The sequence below is a fragment of the Bos javanicus genome, chromosome 22 (genome assembly GCF_032452875.1).
Source record: "Bos javanicus breed banteng chromosome 22, ARS-OSU_banteng_1.0, whole genome shotgun sequence".
In the NCBI taxonomy this organism is placed as follows: Eukaryota; Metazoa; Chordata; class Mammalia; order Artiodactyla; family Bovidae; genus Bos; species Bos javanicus.
This window is the reverse complement of record NC_083889.1, coordinates 7,814,297-7,829,497: the sequence shown is the minus strand read 5'-3', so window position 1 is coordinate 7,829,497 and position 15,201 is coordinate 7,814,297. Positions and strand designations below refer to the sequence as shown.

General features: G+C 35.9%; 1 protein-coding gene and 1 long non-coding RNA gene across 32 annotated transcripts in view; one reads left to right on the top strand and one right to left on the bottom strand.

Annotated features, from left to right (window-relative positions):
* The window catches only part of LOC133235034 (uncharacterized), a 69,133-nt gene that overhangs the window by 7,397 nt on the left and 46,535 nt on the right, over positions 1–15,201 (bottom strand). The gene's annotated exons all lie outside the window — the stretch shown is intronic.
* CLASP2 (cytoplasmic linker associated protein 2) overlaps positions 1–15,201 on the top strand; it is a 174,674-nt gene that overhangs the window by 134,789 nt on the left and 24,684 nt on the right. For 18 of the 31 annotated variants that reach the window (XM_061395783.1, XM_061395779.1, XM_061395778.1 and 15 more), the window contains 3 exons: positions 6,057–6,220; positions 7,565–7,643; positions 11,928–12,071. In XM_061395783.1, the coding sequence (XP_061251767.1) occupies positions 6,057–6,220; positions 7,565–7,643; positions 11,928–12,071 (387 nt within the window). Of the gene's footprint in view, positions 1–6,056; positions 6,221–7,564; positions 7,644–7,770; positions 7,822–11,927; positions 12,072–15,201 lie in introns of all 31 variants that reach the window. The other 13 variants (XM_061395781.1, XM_061395774.1, XM_061395772.1 and 10 more) reach the window with 1 other exon arrangement.

Sequence of the window (15,201 nt, the reverse complement as noted above, 5' to 3'; positions counted from 1 at the left end):
GATGCTGGATTTTTTTTCTGTGACATGAGTGATGTGGTTGGCATTTACAGTGTACAAGCTGAAATTATTTGATGTCCATAACTTGATAAACTTTTTTAACTTTCAGATACTACTGATTCAGTCGTGGTATCTGTGTGAAAGTAATTTAGATTATAAAGCTGCAAATGTGTAGTTTAAAGCCTCTTAATATTTTCCTGAGAGACAGCACCACACAGTGATAACAAATATGAGTAGTGGAGCTGGATTGCTTTGGTTCAAATCCTCCCTCCATCACTTTTTAGCAGTGTGTGCGTTGGTTTCTTAATCTGTAAAATACAGTTAATAAAATTGCAGTGATAATTAAATGAGTTAATGTATGTAAAGTCCTTACAACACAGTAAGCGCTACATATGTTTTTTTTTTTTAAATAAGTTTGAAAAATTAAGGAATTCAAGGCAGATTTTTATTTTGATTGCTCTAGACACACTTTTTCCTCCAAACGTAAGATGTGTCAGAAAGTTTATCCCCTGTGATTCTGACAGTCGACTCAGAAGAAACTACTTGAGGAGAGCCACCTTTACTGAAGAACATGCTTTGATTTGACATATTATGGTCAGTGTAATCCTGCCTGCCTACAGGTCTTAGAATCAAGAGACCAAATATGTATCTTACCTGGGGAAAATTAAAAGTTGTAGTATCTTTTTACCTTCATACGATAGTAATTGTTCCAGGCCGTCACAGAAATAATTTAACTTGTGAATACATTGCTTCTCAAGAGGGGGAAAAAATAAACGAAAAATTCTTAGATACTATGCTTTGGAAGCAAATGTTGGCACTGTTCAGAAATGTTGGCAGGTGTGTGTTAGTCTTAGATTCTTTCCAGAAGTTGAACCTCAAGGATAGTAGGGTCTGAAAATAAGGGAGTTTTCCTCTTTTTTTGTTTGTAAATTTTCTTGGCAAGAAAATGAGAGAGAAATACAGGAAAACCACATATTCTTCTCACATACCATTCATTTAACTCTTGTGTTAAAAACTATTTTGAGTTTGTCATAAAACTTTGGAAAACATTTGTCATTTTTATTTTCTAAGTGTCTTTCTTCCATACAGGAACTTGGCATTGATGGCGACTAATTTGTGTGTTTTTCTTTTTTTTCTTTTTTTCCTTTTGCATGCTGTCCCCTGTGTTGGAACTCTCAATAGAGAGTAAGTTGGTTCAATATTTGTTGGAAACCTAACTTTACTGCATGACTGTGAAATTAACCCTTTTTCTCTATTTTCTTTCCCAAAGAGTTCATGCAGTGTTGGAACCTTTGCAATCCACGAAATGCTATCTGCAGTTACGCAAACTGTCATTCTGTTTGGAGATGTGCTTTTTAATCTACTAATTAATCTAATTTGATTACGTTCTTCTGTTCTATATTTGACGACTGGCACACCTAAGGCATGGGGGCTTCCCTGGGGCTCAGTGGTGAAGAACCTGCCTGCAACACAGGAGACCCAGATTGGATCCCTGGGTCGGGAAGGTCCCCTGGAGAAGGGAATGGCAACCCACTCCAGTATTCTTGCCTGGAGAGTCCCATGGTCAGGGGAGCCTGGAGGGCTACAGTCCATGGGGTCACACAGAGTGGACACGACTGGGCGACTGACACACACCTGATATAAGCAAGGCTGCCTCAATTGTAATAACACAAATATTACAGTTCTTTTCCCAGTGAACTACAGTTGTGAAATATGTAGGATTATACATTGAGTCTGTTGAAGGTTATTAAAAAAAAAAAATTCCCAAGTTTCACAATCAATTTTTTTAAATTGAGTTCTAACCTCTTCATATGCACTTTCTACTGTTCTGTTAATGGTGTCCCATAAAAGGAAACAGAGCAGTTTAAGGAGCAGTGATCTCAGCTTTCTCTTCTGAAATCAGATGTTTAGCCCAATGTTTTATTAGTATATCCACTTTTCTATTTCTCCTTTAATCATAGATAAGGAAATGGGAGAATATCAACATCTATCTGATAGTGAACTCTTTGTGATACAGCAGTCACATGAAATTTTATGCAAACTTCCAATGTATATTTTGGATGGAGATATATATGTGTGTGTGTGTGTGTGTGTATATATATATATATGCATAAGCATTTTGAAAAATAATAGTATAATTCTATATGTAAAGTACTATTAGTACACATTTACAGTTTTATTCAGCTATACTCACATTTTATCTAATCAAAAGAAATTTCTACTTAGGGGACTCAGATACATCTTCCTGAAGAAAATAGCAGTTCAGATCTTGACAGGAATATAAACTTTGGATTATATCAGGATGAGAAGAAAGGGCCTCCTACAAATGACTACCCTGAGTCCAGAGAAGTTGGAGATGTCAGAAAGTTTATAGTAAAGAAAACCTTGGCTGTAGTGAAAGGCAGGTCATCCATATCTTCCCTTGCATTGAGAAAAGGGGTTGGTTACTAAGGTAAATTTTACTCAACTAAAAGAAAATTCTTACTTTTAAGGCAACTTTTCCTACAGTATCATCAGACAACTTTTTAATTGCATCCTCAACCTCTGATAACTTTAGATTTGGTTCTAACTGGTGACATAAGACTAAAATAGAGCCATTGTTCTCAAATGCTATATATTCCAGATAGGAAGATAACATAAATACAGAGAAATTTAAAGAACACTGTAAAGGTAGCCCAAGTACCAGTTTCAAACAGGGATGGACAGTGGCTATTATTTAAAGATATTCAAGAAGCTCTTTGGCTGGGACTTGAGTGGTAAGCTTTGTAGGGAGTCACGTACTTTGTGTAAATAGAGGGATTAGAGAGAGTGGTAGGAAATCAGGAGTGTGTGAGGTACGTGTTTAGGGATGAAGACTTTATGTTGCCAAATCGTCCAACATCAGTCTGAAGAGTTAGAGCCTCGTCTAAGCATTTGAGACATTTTTCTATAGACAGGGAAGGGACATTAAAGAATTTTGTTTCTGTCAAAAGAGTGATGTCACCATCTGATAGAAAGAAGTCTGAGTTGGTCTGCTGTTTTGTAAATAAAGTTTTATTGAAACAGAACTGTGATCACTTGTCTGCATAGTGTCTGTGGCTATGCTATGACGACAGAGTTGAAGAGTGCGGCCCACATCATATGGCCTGCAAAGCCTAGAATATCTGCTTTCTGGCCTGTTAGAGAAATCCAGACTTGAGGTCAGAAAGGCCTGGTGCCTACAGTGATGTTCTGATCGACAGATTTGAGTAAGGCCAAAAGTGAGAGCTATTATAGAGATTATTATGGGGCCTAGAAGGCTCTGTCAAGGAAGTCATAATTTCGATGAAAAGAGAATCAGGATGAAGATCTAAGAGGTCTCCCCACATTCAGGATACAAAAGGAAAATGCCTGGTAACAATGAAAAAAGGGAGATAAGAGGAAAAAAGTGTCAAACTATGGAATGGCCAGGCGTACTAAGCTCATGAAAAAGCTATGACATTTCTTGATTGGAAGGTAATTGATGGGTGCAATAGGATGGAAATTGAAAACGAAATTCTTGAGACAGTGTCTTCTGCATTGGTAAACAGATAATTCAGGTTGAGAACAGAAGAGTAAAGATAGAGGAGACCGTACTTTCGAGAGCAAGAATACAAGTAGAAAGACTAGTCTTCGAAATAAAATTGGCTCTTCCTTGGAGAAAGAGTTATTATAAGGATAGCTGTAGAAGAAATCAAAGTGAGGGGAAAGTCAGTGGAGAATTTTATCATGAATGGCAGTCAAGTAGATGAAGAAGTTGTCCAGTAATACTAAAAGCCAAGTGATTTAGCCATTGATGAGCTGTGGAAACCTTGAGCAAGTAAGTCCCCTAATTTTCTAGTTCTCAGTTTTCTGAGAATCAGATAAAATAAGAGAGTTGACTTAGGCATTCTAATGCCTTTGATTTTCTAAATGGATTTTGGTACAGTGAAAGCTTAAAGTTGGAATCTTAAGGAAAATAGGCAGCAGTTGGAACACTAAGAGTGAAAGTGAACTGGAGAATTAGAGAGAGTTGTGCTGGTGCACCAGGCTTAAGGGAGTAGCAGGAAGCCCCGATTTGCCATGTTTGTTACAATTCCCGAGGTGTAAATAGTCCCAAATGGCTGATTTCAAGCCACCAACCACCTCACAAAATTCCTGGATATTTTATGTTTGACTTTCTAGGCAGGTACTGACTAACGCCAGGACGTCACTGGACAGATTTGCTAGTCAGAGTGAGTACTAGGTTAAATACATGTATTTGTTATGAGTAGGTCTATTGACGTTCCTCAGGCCCAGAGACAGTTCAGTGAAGCTGTGGTCCAAGTGGTTCTGGTAGGGTAGTACCGGAGTTAATGAATCTGCATTGTGATTAAGAACAGTGTTGAGGCACAGGTACTTACTGCCTTGAGGTCAGAGGTAACAAATTTTAAGTAGTCATACTTTCTGCTTTTACAAATAACGTCTTGAGCAAAGTGTATGTTTTCTAAGGCTTCCCAGGTGGCACAGTGGTAAAGAATCTGCCCGCCAGTCCAGAAGATACAAGAGATGCAGGTTCGATCCCTGGATCAGAAAGATCCACTTGAGTAGGAAATGGCAACCCACTCCAGTATTCTTACCTGGAAAATTCCATAGACATACAGGCCTGGCGGGCTATATTCATTCCACGAGGTTGCAAAGAATCAGACATGACTGAGCACATACACACAAGCACATCTTTTTCTAACTCAAATTCAGATGTTAAAAAGCTTAGTTACAATTCTGATAGATAAAAAGTCCTTCATTTCTAACATGAGAGAAAAACAGGAATTCGTGTATAACTACATAAAGGAAAGTGAAGAAATAAAATATATATTGAGAGTAAAACTCTTAATTTTAAATTAGCATACTTACTTTGGACTTAACTTTTTTAAACCATAGATTTTATAATCCATTGGGATTATAAATTGTCTCATAACACAACATGGCTGACATTATCTTAAGAACTTTTCCCTCTTTATGTAGAAATAAATTGTCCAGTATGATATTGAATTTATTGATGAGATATAACCTTATTGTATGTCACTTGTTGTAAGTATTTTTAATGAGATAAATCACTTAGGAATCTTAGCTTCCCTCCCCTTAAATTTTTCTTGAATCTTATAAGAAGTTTAAAACTAGTAGATTAATATTGGAAACAAGTATAAAACCCCTCGGTAGAAATGGAGACTAATAGCATGCTATCTGGTTCTTTGTAGAAATCATTAAAATGTAGATGTAGATTTGTGTCCTGATTTTATTTATTTTAGGCACAGGTATCCCATTTAAGGAAGTCATTTAAGGCTTCCCAGGTGGCACTAGTGGTAAAGAGCCCGCCTGCCTGATGCAGGAGTCGTAAGAGACATGGATTCTGTCCCTGAGTTGGGATGATCCCCTGGAGGAGGAAATGGCAATGCACTCCAGTATCCTTGCCTAGAGAATCCCATGGACAGAGGAGCCTGGAGGGCTACAGTCCATAGGGTTGCAGAGTCAGACATGACTGAGCAACTGAGCACACAGGTCATTTAAAATTACTTTTGGGGCAGTTTTAATAAATAATACATCTTATACCAAAGAATTTTGTGACTACTAACATTGTGAAAACTAAGAAGTCTCCAATTAGCCCATTATGTTAAAAATCATCTTATATATTAAGGTAGCTGTCAGCATAGTCTTCCTCTGATTAACTCACCGACACTTCAGAGAGCTGGGGGCTGGTGAGACTATGGGTAGCTTCTTGCCCTAAATTCAGATAAAATGAATTTCAGTTTAAGCTATGGCATCATTGACAGCCTTAGGTGTGCCAGCCATTATGGCCAAAGTTTCTTTACCAAGTGATGCTGCATGGAATAGCTAATTGTCGAACTTCAGCAGAAGTTGGATAACAGTTCAAATGTACTCTTGTATCACAGAGTCCAATGAAAAGCGAGAGAGATTGTTTTTCCGCTTGGCTGCCAATCGCTGTGCCTCTGATTCCTGTATTCCTTTCTCTTTCAGTTTTGAATTGATCATAGAGGTCAATATTTCCTCCTTTTTCTTCTCCTTCCCCCATTTACCCACTGTAGGTATTCAGCATGTTTTTGGAGACTCTAGTGGACTTCATACAAGTCCACAAAGACGATCTTCAAGATTGGTTGTTTGTACTGCTGACGCAACTACTTAAAAAAATGGGTGCTGATTTGCTTGGGTCTGTTCAAGCAAAAGTTCAGAAAGCCCTCGATGTTACAAGGTAAGATTTTTCTTCATATATTTCCACTTAATTCTTCATATATTTCCACTTAATTACTGAGTAGTAATTAAGAAAATTTAGTTTTTGTGTTGAAAGTTCAGATTTTTGAGTCCTTTCAAACCATCAAGATTTCATGAGCTCCATTTGAAAATTGTTAATGATGTCCATTTACATGGTGTAATTTGATACAACATAGGTTCTTAGTTCAAACATTGCATTTAATCTATAAAAAATTTCATTAACATCGGTTGAGTAATTCAAGGTAGTAATTTATTGTAATTAAGATGTAACTGCAGCTTTTCTGGTAAGCGGCCTGAGATGACCCCTAAAAATGGTGCACTATTCACTTGACCCAGAAAGCCCCACAAAATCATGCAAATCAAGAGGTTCAAATCTTCGTGTTCACTTTAAGAACACTTGTGAAACTGTCCAGGCCATAAAGGGTATGCATATCCGAAAAGCCACCAAGTATCTGAAGGATGTCACTTTAAAGAAGCAATGTGTGCCATTCCGTCGTTACAACGGTGGAGTTGGTAGGTGTGCACAGGCCAAATAGTGGGGCTGGACGCAGGGTCAGTGGCCCAGAAAGAGTGCTGAGTTTTTACTACACATGCTCAAAAACACAGAGTAATGCTGAACTTAAGGGCTTAAATGTAGATTCTCTGGTCATTGAGCACATCCAAGTGAACAAAGCGCCCCCCTGCTGCGCAGGACTTACAGAGCTCACGGTCGGATCAACCCCTACATGAGCTCTCCCTGCTACATTGAGATGATCCTTACTGAAAAAGAACAGATTGTTCTTAAACCAGAAGAGGAGGTTGCACAGAAGAAAAAGATATCCCAGAAGAAACTGAAGAAACAAACACTTATGGCCCGGGAATAAATGCCGCAAAAAATAAATGCAAATAAAAGTAAAAAAAAAAAAAAAAAAGATGTAACTGCAAAGTAAAAGATTTTATTCAATCTAATATAAAGATAAAATATTTGCTGAATTTAAAAAGAATGTTTTATTATGCATTCTTTTTTCAGAAGATTTTGAACCAATGATACGTTTTTACTTTCTTGTGTAGATTGTTGAAGTGACTTATTTCAAATATCCATTTATTAAGTCGAGGTGAGTCTAGAATTCAGATATTAGGTATGGAAACATCTCTGATACTGTTGAACTTTTCCCTGAACACATTTTCTGATGAAATCTATAACTGAGGCAAGAGATCATTATTTGCTCTAGTGTTGCTTAGGGGGTTAAATTTATACTTGCAGGGTATAAATTCAAACGTTCTGCTAAAAGCTTACTTGCTGACTTTTTAATTTTTTTTTTGCTTTGTTCTTTCCGTACTTCAGAGAATCTTTTCCAAATGATCTTCAGTTCAATATTCTAATGAGATTTACAGTTGATCAGACCCAAACACCAAGCTTGAAGGTAAAACTTTGAGGTCTTTTGAAGACATTGTAAGGAATTGATGTATTTTATTCATAAAGTTAATGTTTGTACTTGTGTCACATGAGAAGCTGTTCAATCAGTGGGTTTTGTTTTTGTAAACTTTCAGACAGTCAAGCCAGCACTTCGGGACCAGCTTCACTCTTTTTGGAGCTCCAAGGTTTTATTGGTTTTGTTTTAATCTGCATTATTTCTTTTCTTAACTCTCTTTACAAACTCTGCAGTGTTTCCGATAATGTTTGTATGCATCTATATATTCAACTACTAACCATTATAAACCTCTAAAGCATGCACGGATTTGATTTCAAATGTTATTCGGTGCCAGATTATCTTCCGGAGAAGCTTACTGGGGACTCATAGTTAGAAAGCAACACGAGTATGGCCGTCTAACCCTAAGCTGTTGTGCAAACTCTCTCTATAAAGTCTTTTCTCATTTTATGTTTGTGATTTCCCAGTCCTTTTTTTTTTTTCTTCAAAGTTTAGGAGTTTGAATAGGTATTCTGGGCAGAATATCAGTTTTGCCTCTGTATTTCAATTAACAAAAATTTTTAAGTTTAATCTCAGAGCTGTTCTCCAGTTCTTCTTAATTGAAACAGTAGCTTTTTTTTTCTTCTTACAATGTGATATTTCTGATGTGTGCATAAGCTTTAGATTTGGGATTAGCTTTCTCAATTGTTATTAGCACACATTTTCTAATAATTTATGTGGAAACTAGGTAGATACCAATTTTTTGTTACAAATAATTATTTAACATAGAAGAAAATATGTACCCCTGAATTCTTTACTAAAAATGGTTTTATTGAGTTTTCTTAAATGAGATTAACGTCAGGGAAATAACAAGCATATGTACATTTACAAGCCTTGTATTTTCTGCTCTGTTCTGCACGAAATGTTTCTATAAGCATTATTGCCTTGGATTGATTTCCCTTTTAAGTTTCTGAATATGATTTTGCCTTAAAGTCACAATTATGTTTCTTACCAGGGTTGACATGTACTCAACATATGTTATTTTCTCAGAGCTGCTTTGTGAAAGAGGTTCCATCTGTTTTGATTTTTAAAAGTGACCTGCAGAAGGAGAATAATTTACTTGCTATTATTGATAGACATTGTTTAAACTTGTTATTTGTCCAAGCCATTGTGCTAGGTATTCCTTATAATTTTGTCATTAATATTTATAATACGTGATGAACTGTAAACTGTGGAAAGAATTATGATTTAGGTACTGGTGGTAGGTATTCAAATGGTATTGAAAACATATAGAGTTGTTACATGGGCCAGTAGAAATGGAGGTCTGAATCATTAGTTTTCAAAATAAGGGTTGCTAAAGGCCTGAAGAGAAAGACAATGGGAAGTATAAAACTAGTTTCCCTATTAGGAAATGTCATACTGAAGACTGGAATCACAGACTGTTTATCTGAAAGTCATACATACATATACATACACATATATACGTCACGATGGTTTAGTCGCTAAGTCACGTCCAAGTCTACAACCCCATGAACTATAGCCTGCCAGGCTCTTCTGTCCATGGGGTTTCCCAGACAAGAATACTGGAGTGGGTTGCCATTTCCTTCTCCAGGGATTTTCCCAACCCAGCGATCAAACCTGGGTCTCCTGCATTGCAGGCAGATTCTTTACTGATTATTTACCTCATATTACCTCATATTTATGAGAGAATATGTATGTGTATGTGTATATGACTTTTAGAGAAACAGTCTATGTAAATATATGTATGTATATATCATAATCTATATATGGACATATGTATGGCTTTTATATATTATACACACATATATAAAGCTGCAGGGGAAAGTCACTGTAGGAGAAAGACACCCACAAATTGATGTCTTAGGATAGCAAAAAGGAATTTTATTGGAGCTGTATGTTATGCTGAAAATAAAAGTAACTTTGAGATGGTTGACAGGATTAAGAATTAAAGACTTAACAGATTATAGAAAACCACAAATAACTAAATAGCTTCAGTATGAGATTTATCAAAATTCTTTATTTAAAAAGTGCTGGATCTTTCAGATAAAATTTTATATTTCTCACAGACTGTCATGTAGCCAAATGTCAAAAAGGAAGCAATAAAATAGACAAAGATGGCATACAGAGTGATTTTATTTGAGTAATATTTTTTTAATAAATGGAACTTTTTGACTTTTTTTTATGAGTTTCAGAAATATGTTTAGAATTATACACACCTTAGCAACTATATTGTTTTTCCTCTCTGAAGAAGAATGCATGTTTATGTTATAAAAAATACAGACTATGTTTATAACCTTTTGAAATATACTACCAAAATATAAATTTTCAAATGATTATATATGTATTACGGTTGTTTTGCTTATTTGTATAGTAAACACACCTATTCTATGAAACTCTTTAGAAACTTTACATGCCTCTATAAATTGCCAAGACATGGTACTAATTAAATCTCACATAGTCCAAATAAATATATTCAAAAAACAAAATGCATTGATGTTTATTCTTTGATTTACTTTAGCTTTCTTTCAGCTGGTCTCACCAATAGAAGGTGACGTGGCTTAAAAATCCAGAATATTATGTATAATAATTTAGTTGGACCTGCTACTCAAAATTAACCATACATCTGTTTCCCTCTTCACTGTATGATTTACTCAGGATGGTGATGGGTTGACTTAAAAAAAAAAATTCTTAAAGTTACAGTTACTTCTTAAAATCATGTATTATGAAATGAAGACAATAAGTTGATGCTTTCTGTCTTCTTTAAACTGGAAGCAGAGAGGGGAAAATGTTCAAGAGTCAGAAGTTTAACTTATTACTTCTGTATATTAACTTGACATAGTACTTCCCAGAGACCTTATTTGGATTGAGTGAGAGAAATGATCAATAATAAGATCAATAATAGGGGATGAAGGAGTACAGGGGAGAAGGCAATGGCACCCCACTCCAGTACTCTTGCCTGGAAAATCCAATGGACAGAGGAGCCTGGTAGGCTGCAGTCCATGGGGTTGCTAATAGTCAGACACGACTGAGCAACTTCAGTTTCACTTTTCACTTTCATGCATTGGAGAAGGAAATGGCAACCCACTCCAGTGTTCTTGCCTGGAGAATCCCAAGGACGAGGGAGCCTGCTGGGCTGCCGTCTGTGGGGTCGCACAGAGTCAGACACGACTGAAGCGACTTAGCAGCAGCAGCAGCAGGAGTACAGAATACCTGATTACCTTAATCTTTGACAATATTTTTTCAAAGTTGCTATTTTAATCATACATTTAAACCTTCCTTTTTCTAAGTCTGCAAATCAGCATTTAGTACGTGTTTAGAGTCTGCTGTATCCAGGGACTGTACAGTCTCCCAGGTGCCATTTCTAAAGTGCACTGATAATGTCTTAGAGAATCATTATTTAGAAATCTAGAATGTTAGACGTGACTTTAAAAACAGTGGTTCTAAAAAAAAATAAAAACAGTGGTTCTCTAACTTTTTCTACCCTCCCATACTGAGAAAGGGGAGATTATTTAATAATGGCTTACTCTAAGGATAAAGAAGGCTGCATCTGAGAGAGAAGCATGTATGCTTTGCCCCACCTCTTGCTGATTTTGAAGCCTGCATGCTACCACACTCCTACCTACCATGCCACCCACATATCAGGAATTTCTAGGAGAATAACAAGACTTTTAAAACTCATATATTATACTTCTTTTATGCACATAAGTATTGTCTCTTCCCCAGTGGTCCTTCTGTAAAGCTTTTTTGTCACATTTATTTTGAGAGGTGGTTCTAGCAGTTGATGGACCTATTAAGGAACCTGGTCTCATTGGAGCCTTAATGTATGTTTATCAAAAACCTGTATTGCCCACTTTGATTATCCACTTGATTACCCACTGGATGTATAATACCTTATTTCCAAAACCCTTTGGTTCGTTTCCCCAAGAGGCAAATTATCCTTCAATGTATAAAGACTGGTTCCCGGGGAGATCTAGACAAGAGTCAGCTCTAAGCTCTGAAGGCAGACTAAAGGAGAAGTGTCTAATCTTATCAAGAGAGTCTTCAACAATTGTTCAAAGATGGGTAATAAAATTTATAAATTCTGCTATGTGTGAGAAAAAAGCCACATTATCATATACTTGTACCTCTGATAGGTAGGTGGTTGTATGTATAACTTCTTTTGCTGTTGATGCTTTTTCATTTTGTATTTGTTAAAAAAATATTACCTATTTCTCAAGTGTTCTTACTGCCTGCCGATGCCCAGCTGATTGTCCTCTCTCTTTGTGCATCCCTGTATAGGTGAAGGTTGCTATCCTCAAATACATAGAAACTCTGGCCAAACAGATGGATCCAGGAGATTTTGTAAATTCCAGTGAAACTCGCCTGGCAGTGTCTCGGGTCATCACCTGGACAACAGAACCCAAAAGTTCTGATGTTCGGAAGGTATGTTTTAGTTTAAGATTCAGAAGATAAATTAGAAAAGCAAATCAGTCATTTTAGATTGCCAGTTAAGGAAGCTAATATTTTCAGGATGTTACCAGTTAGCATAGAGTTATTTACCTGGTGATATAAAGACCTTAAAAAAAAAAAAGTCCTCTCTTTTAAATTTTATCCAATTAATGTGACTATAATTTTCAAACTTAGAGTCAAAAATAGCTGTCTTGGCCACAGTCTCCTAACCTCTACTCTTAGAGCCATTCAGAAGTTTTTCCCTTGCATTTACCTATGTATTTCAAATAAGAGTTTGTACTGTTTCTTGATGTATTAATTTTAGGCATTATTTACTGACCTGTTGATAGATTCAGTCATTGTGTATCTGTCTGTCTGCCTTTATAAATGAAGATTTCACTTTCCAATATCCTAGCCTATGTCTTTCCCCATAACCTTCAAAATACTTATGAATCAGCTGTTGGTAATCAGTAGAAAAGAGTTAATTTTGACTGTGGAAGTATTAATTCCTTCACCAAGTGGTTAATTACTGCCTCCCTCCTTATGGAAACTTTATTTGTCCTAGTGTTAATAATTTGCCTTGGTTTTCATTGTCCTGTTTCTCCCCCCAACATATTTTTTAAGTGTTAATAGGTTCAACATCTCTGCCACATGCTCATGGCTGAGATTTTCCATATTCTCAAAAACACTGGTTATTTCTTTTCTGGGGTGTTCCTTTCTAGACCCTCTGTTCTCTTCACCATCTTCCTGAGATTCCTCTTCAACCCTAACAATTCGTTTCTTGCATCCTGTATCTGGCTCTACTGACAAAACCAGAGTAATCAAAACAATATGGTACGGACACAAAAATAGACACACAGATCAATGGAACAGAATTCTGAGAGCCCAGAAATAAACCCATGCACAAGTGGTCAGTTAACCTATGATAAAGCAACCAGGAATATACAATGAGGAAAGAATAATCTCTTCAATAACTGGTGCTGGGAAAACTGGACAGCTACATGTAAAAGAATGCAATTAGAACATTCTCTAACACCGTATACAAAAATAGACTCAAAATGGATTAAAGACTTAAATGTAAGACTGAATACTGTTAGTATCCTAGAAGAAAACATAGGCAGAACACTCTCTGACATAAATCACAGTAGTGTTTTTTGGTTCCATCTCCCAAAGCAAAGGAAATAAAAGAAAAACAAATGGGACCTAATTAAATTTAACAGCTTTTGTAGAGCAAAGAAAACCATAAACAAAACAAAAGACAGCCTATTGAATATGGGAGAAAATATTTGCAAATGACTGTTAAGGGATAAATATCCAGCATATATAAACAACTTGTACAACTCAACATCAAAAAAAAAAAAAAAACAGCTTAATTGAAAAATAGAAAAACTGAATAGACTATTTTTCAAAGAGAAAATGCAGATGGCTAACAGGCACATAAAAAGATGCTGAAAATCACTAATCATCAAGGAAATACAAATCAAAACTACAAAGAGATGTTACCTTACACCAGTCAGAATGGCTGTCATCAAAAAGAACACAGATAACAAGTGTTAGCAAGGATGTGGAGAAAAGGGAACCCTCATACACTGGTGTTGGAAATGTAAATTGGTGCAGTCACTGTGAAAACAGGTCCTTAGTTTCAAAGAACTAAAAATAGAACTACCCTATGACCCAGCAATTTCATTCCTGGGTATATGTCTTACAAAAAAAAAAGCAAGAACATTAATTTGAAAAGATACACACACACCAATGATGTTCATAGCACCATTATTTACAGTTGCCAAGATCTGGATGGTAGCAACATGTGTCCATCAACAGATGAAAGGATAAAGAGGTGGTACACACACACACACACACACACACCATGGAATACTACTAAGCTGTAAAAATGAGCACAGTTTTGCCATTTGCAGCAACACGGTTGAACTTTATGCTAAGTGAAATAAATCAGACAATGACAAATACTGTACGATGTCACTTATGTGTGAAATCTAAAAAATTAAACAAACTAGTGAATATAAGAAGAAAGAACTCTATTCACAGATACAGAGAACAATCTAGTGGTTACCAGCAGGAGAGGGATAATATGGGAGTGGAGAATGATGAAGTACAAGCGTTTAAATATAAAACCAGTCACAATGACATATTGTACAAGGGAAGTATTAAGTATAAATGAGTTACAATGTATGAGTCACTATAGTATACACCTGTAACTTATATTGTATAGCAAAAAGTACTTCAATTTTAAAAATCAGGCCAAACAAACAAAAAAGATTAAGCATAAATTAATAAAATAGAGAGTAGAAAAGTGATAGAGAAAATTAGTAAAACCAAAAATTGTGTTTTTTGTAAATATTAACAAAATTGACAAACTTGTAGCTTGATAGAAAAAAGAAGGCTGAAATTACTAGGTTTAGAAATGAAAAGAGATTTTTATTACTAGCCTTACAGAAATAAAGATGATTATAAATGAATGCTACAATATTGTATGCCAGGAAGTAGTAAACTTGAATGAAATGGACAAATCCCTAGATAGACACAAATTAACAAAACTAACTGGAAAAGTCAATAGAACAAGTTAAGAGATTAATTTAGTAATCAAAAAACCACCAACAAAGAAAAGCCAGGCTCAGATGGTCTAACTGATGAGTTTTACCAAACATTAATATCAATTCTTCTCAAACTCTTCTTTAAAATCCATAAGAGATAGGAACACTTTCCAACTCAATTCTATGAGGGCAGTTGTATCTTGGTAACAAACCCAGACCAAGACATCACACAGAAAAAGAAAACTACAGATCAGTATCTCTTACAAATATGGACACTTTTAATCCTCAACAAAATACTGGCAAACCAAATTCTGTAATATAAAAAGAGACTTACATACCAAGACCAAGTGGAATTTATCGCAGAAATGCAAGGTTGAGTTAACATCTGAAAGTCTCTTATAGTACTCCATATGACTACTAAAAAGACAAAAGCCACATGATTATCTCATCAGAAAAGGCATCTGGCAAGATCTGACATCTTTCATGACCAAGACTAAATAGCAAGCAAACTAACAAGGGAAGGGAACTTTCTAAGCCCAATACCGGGCACCTCCAAATATCCACAGCTACTT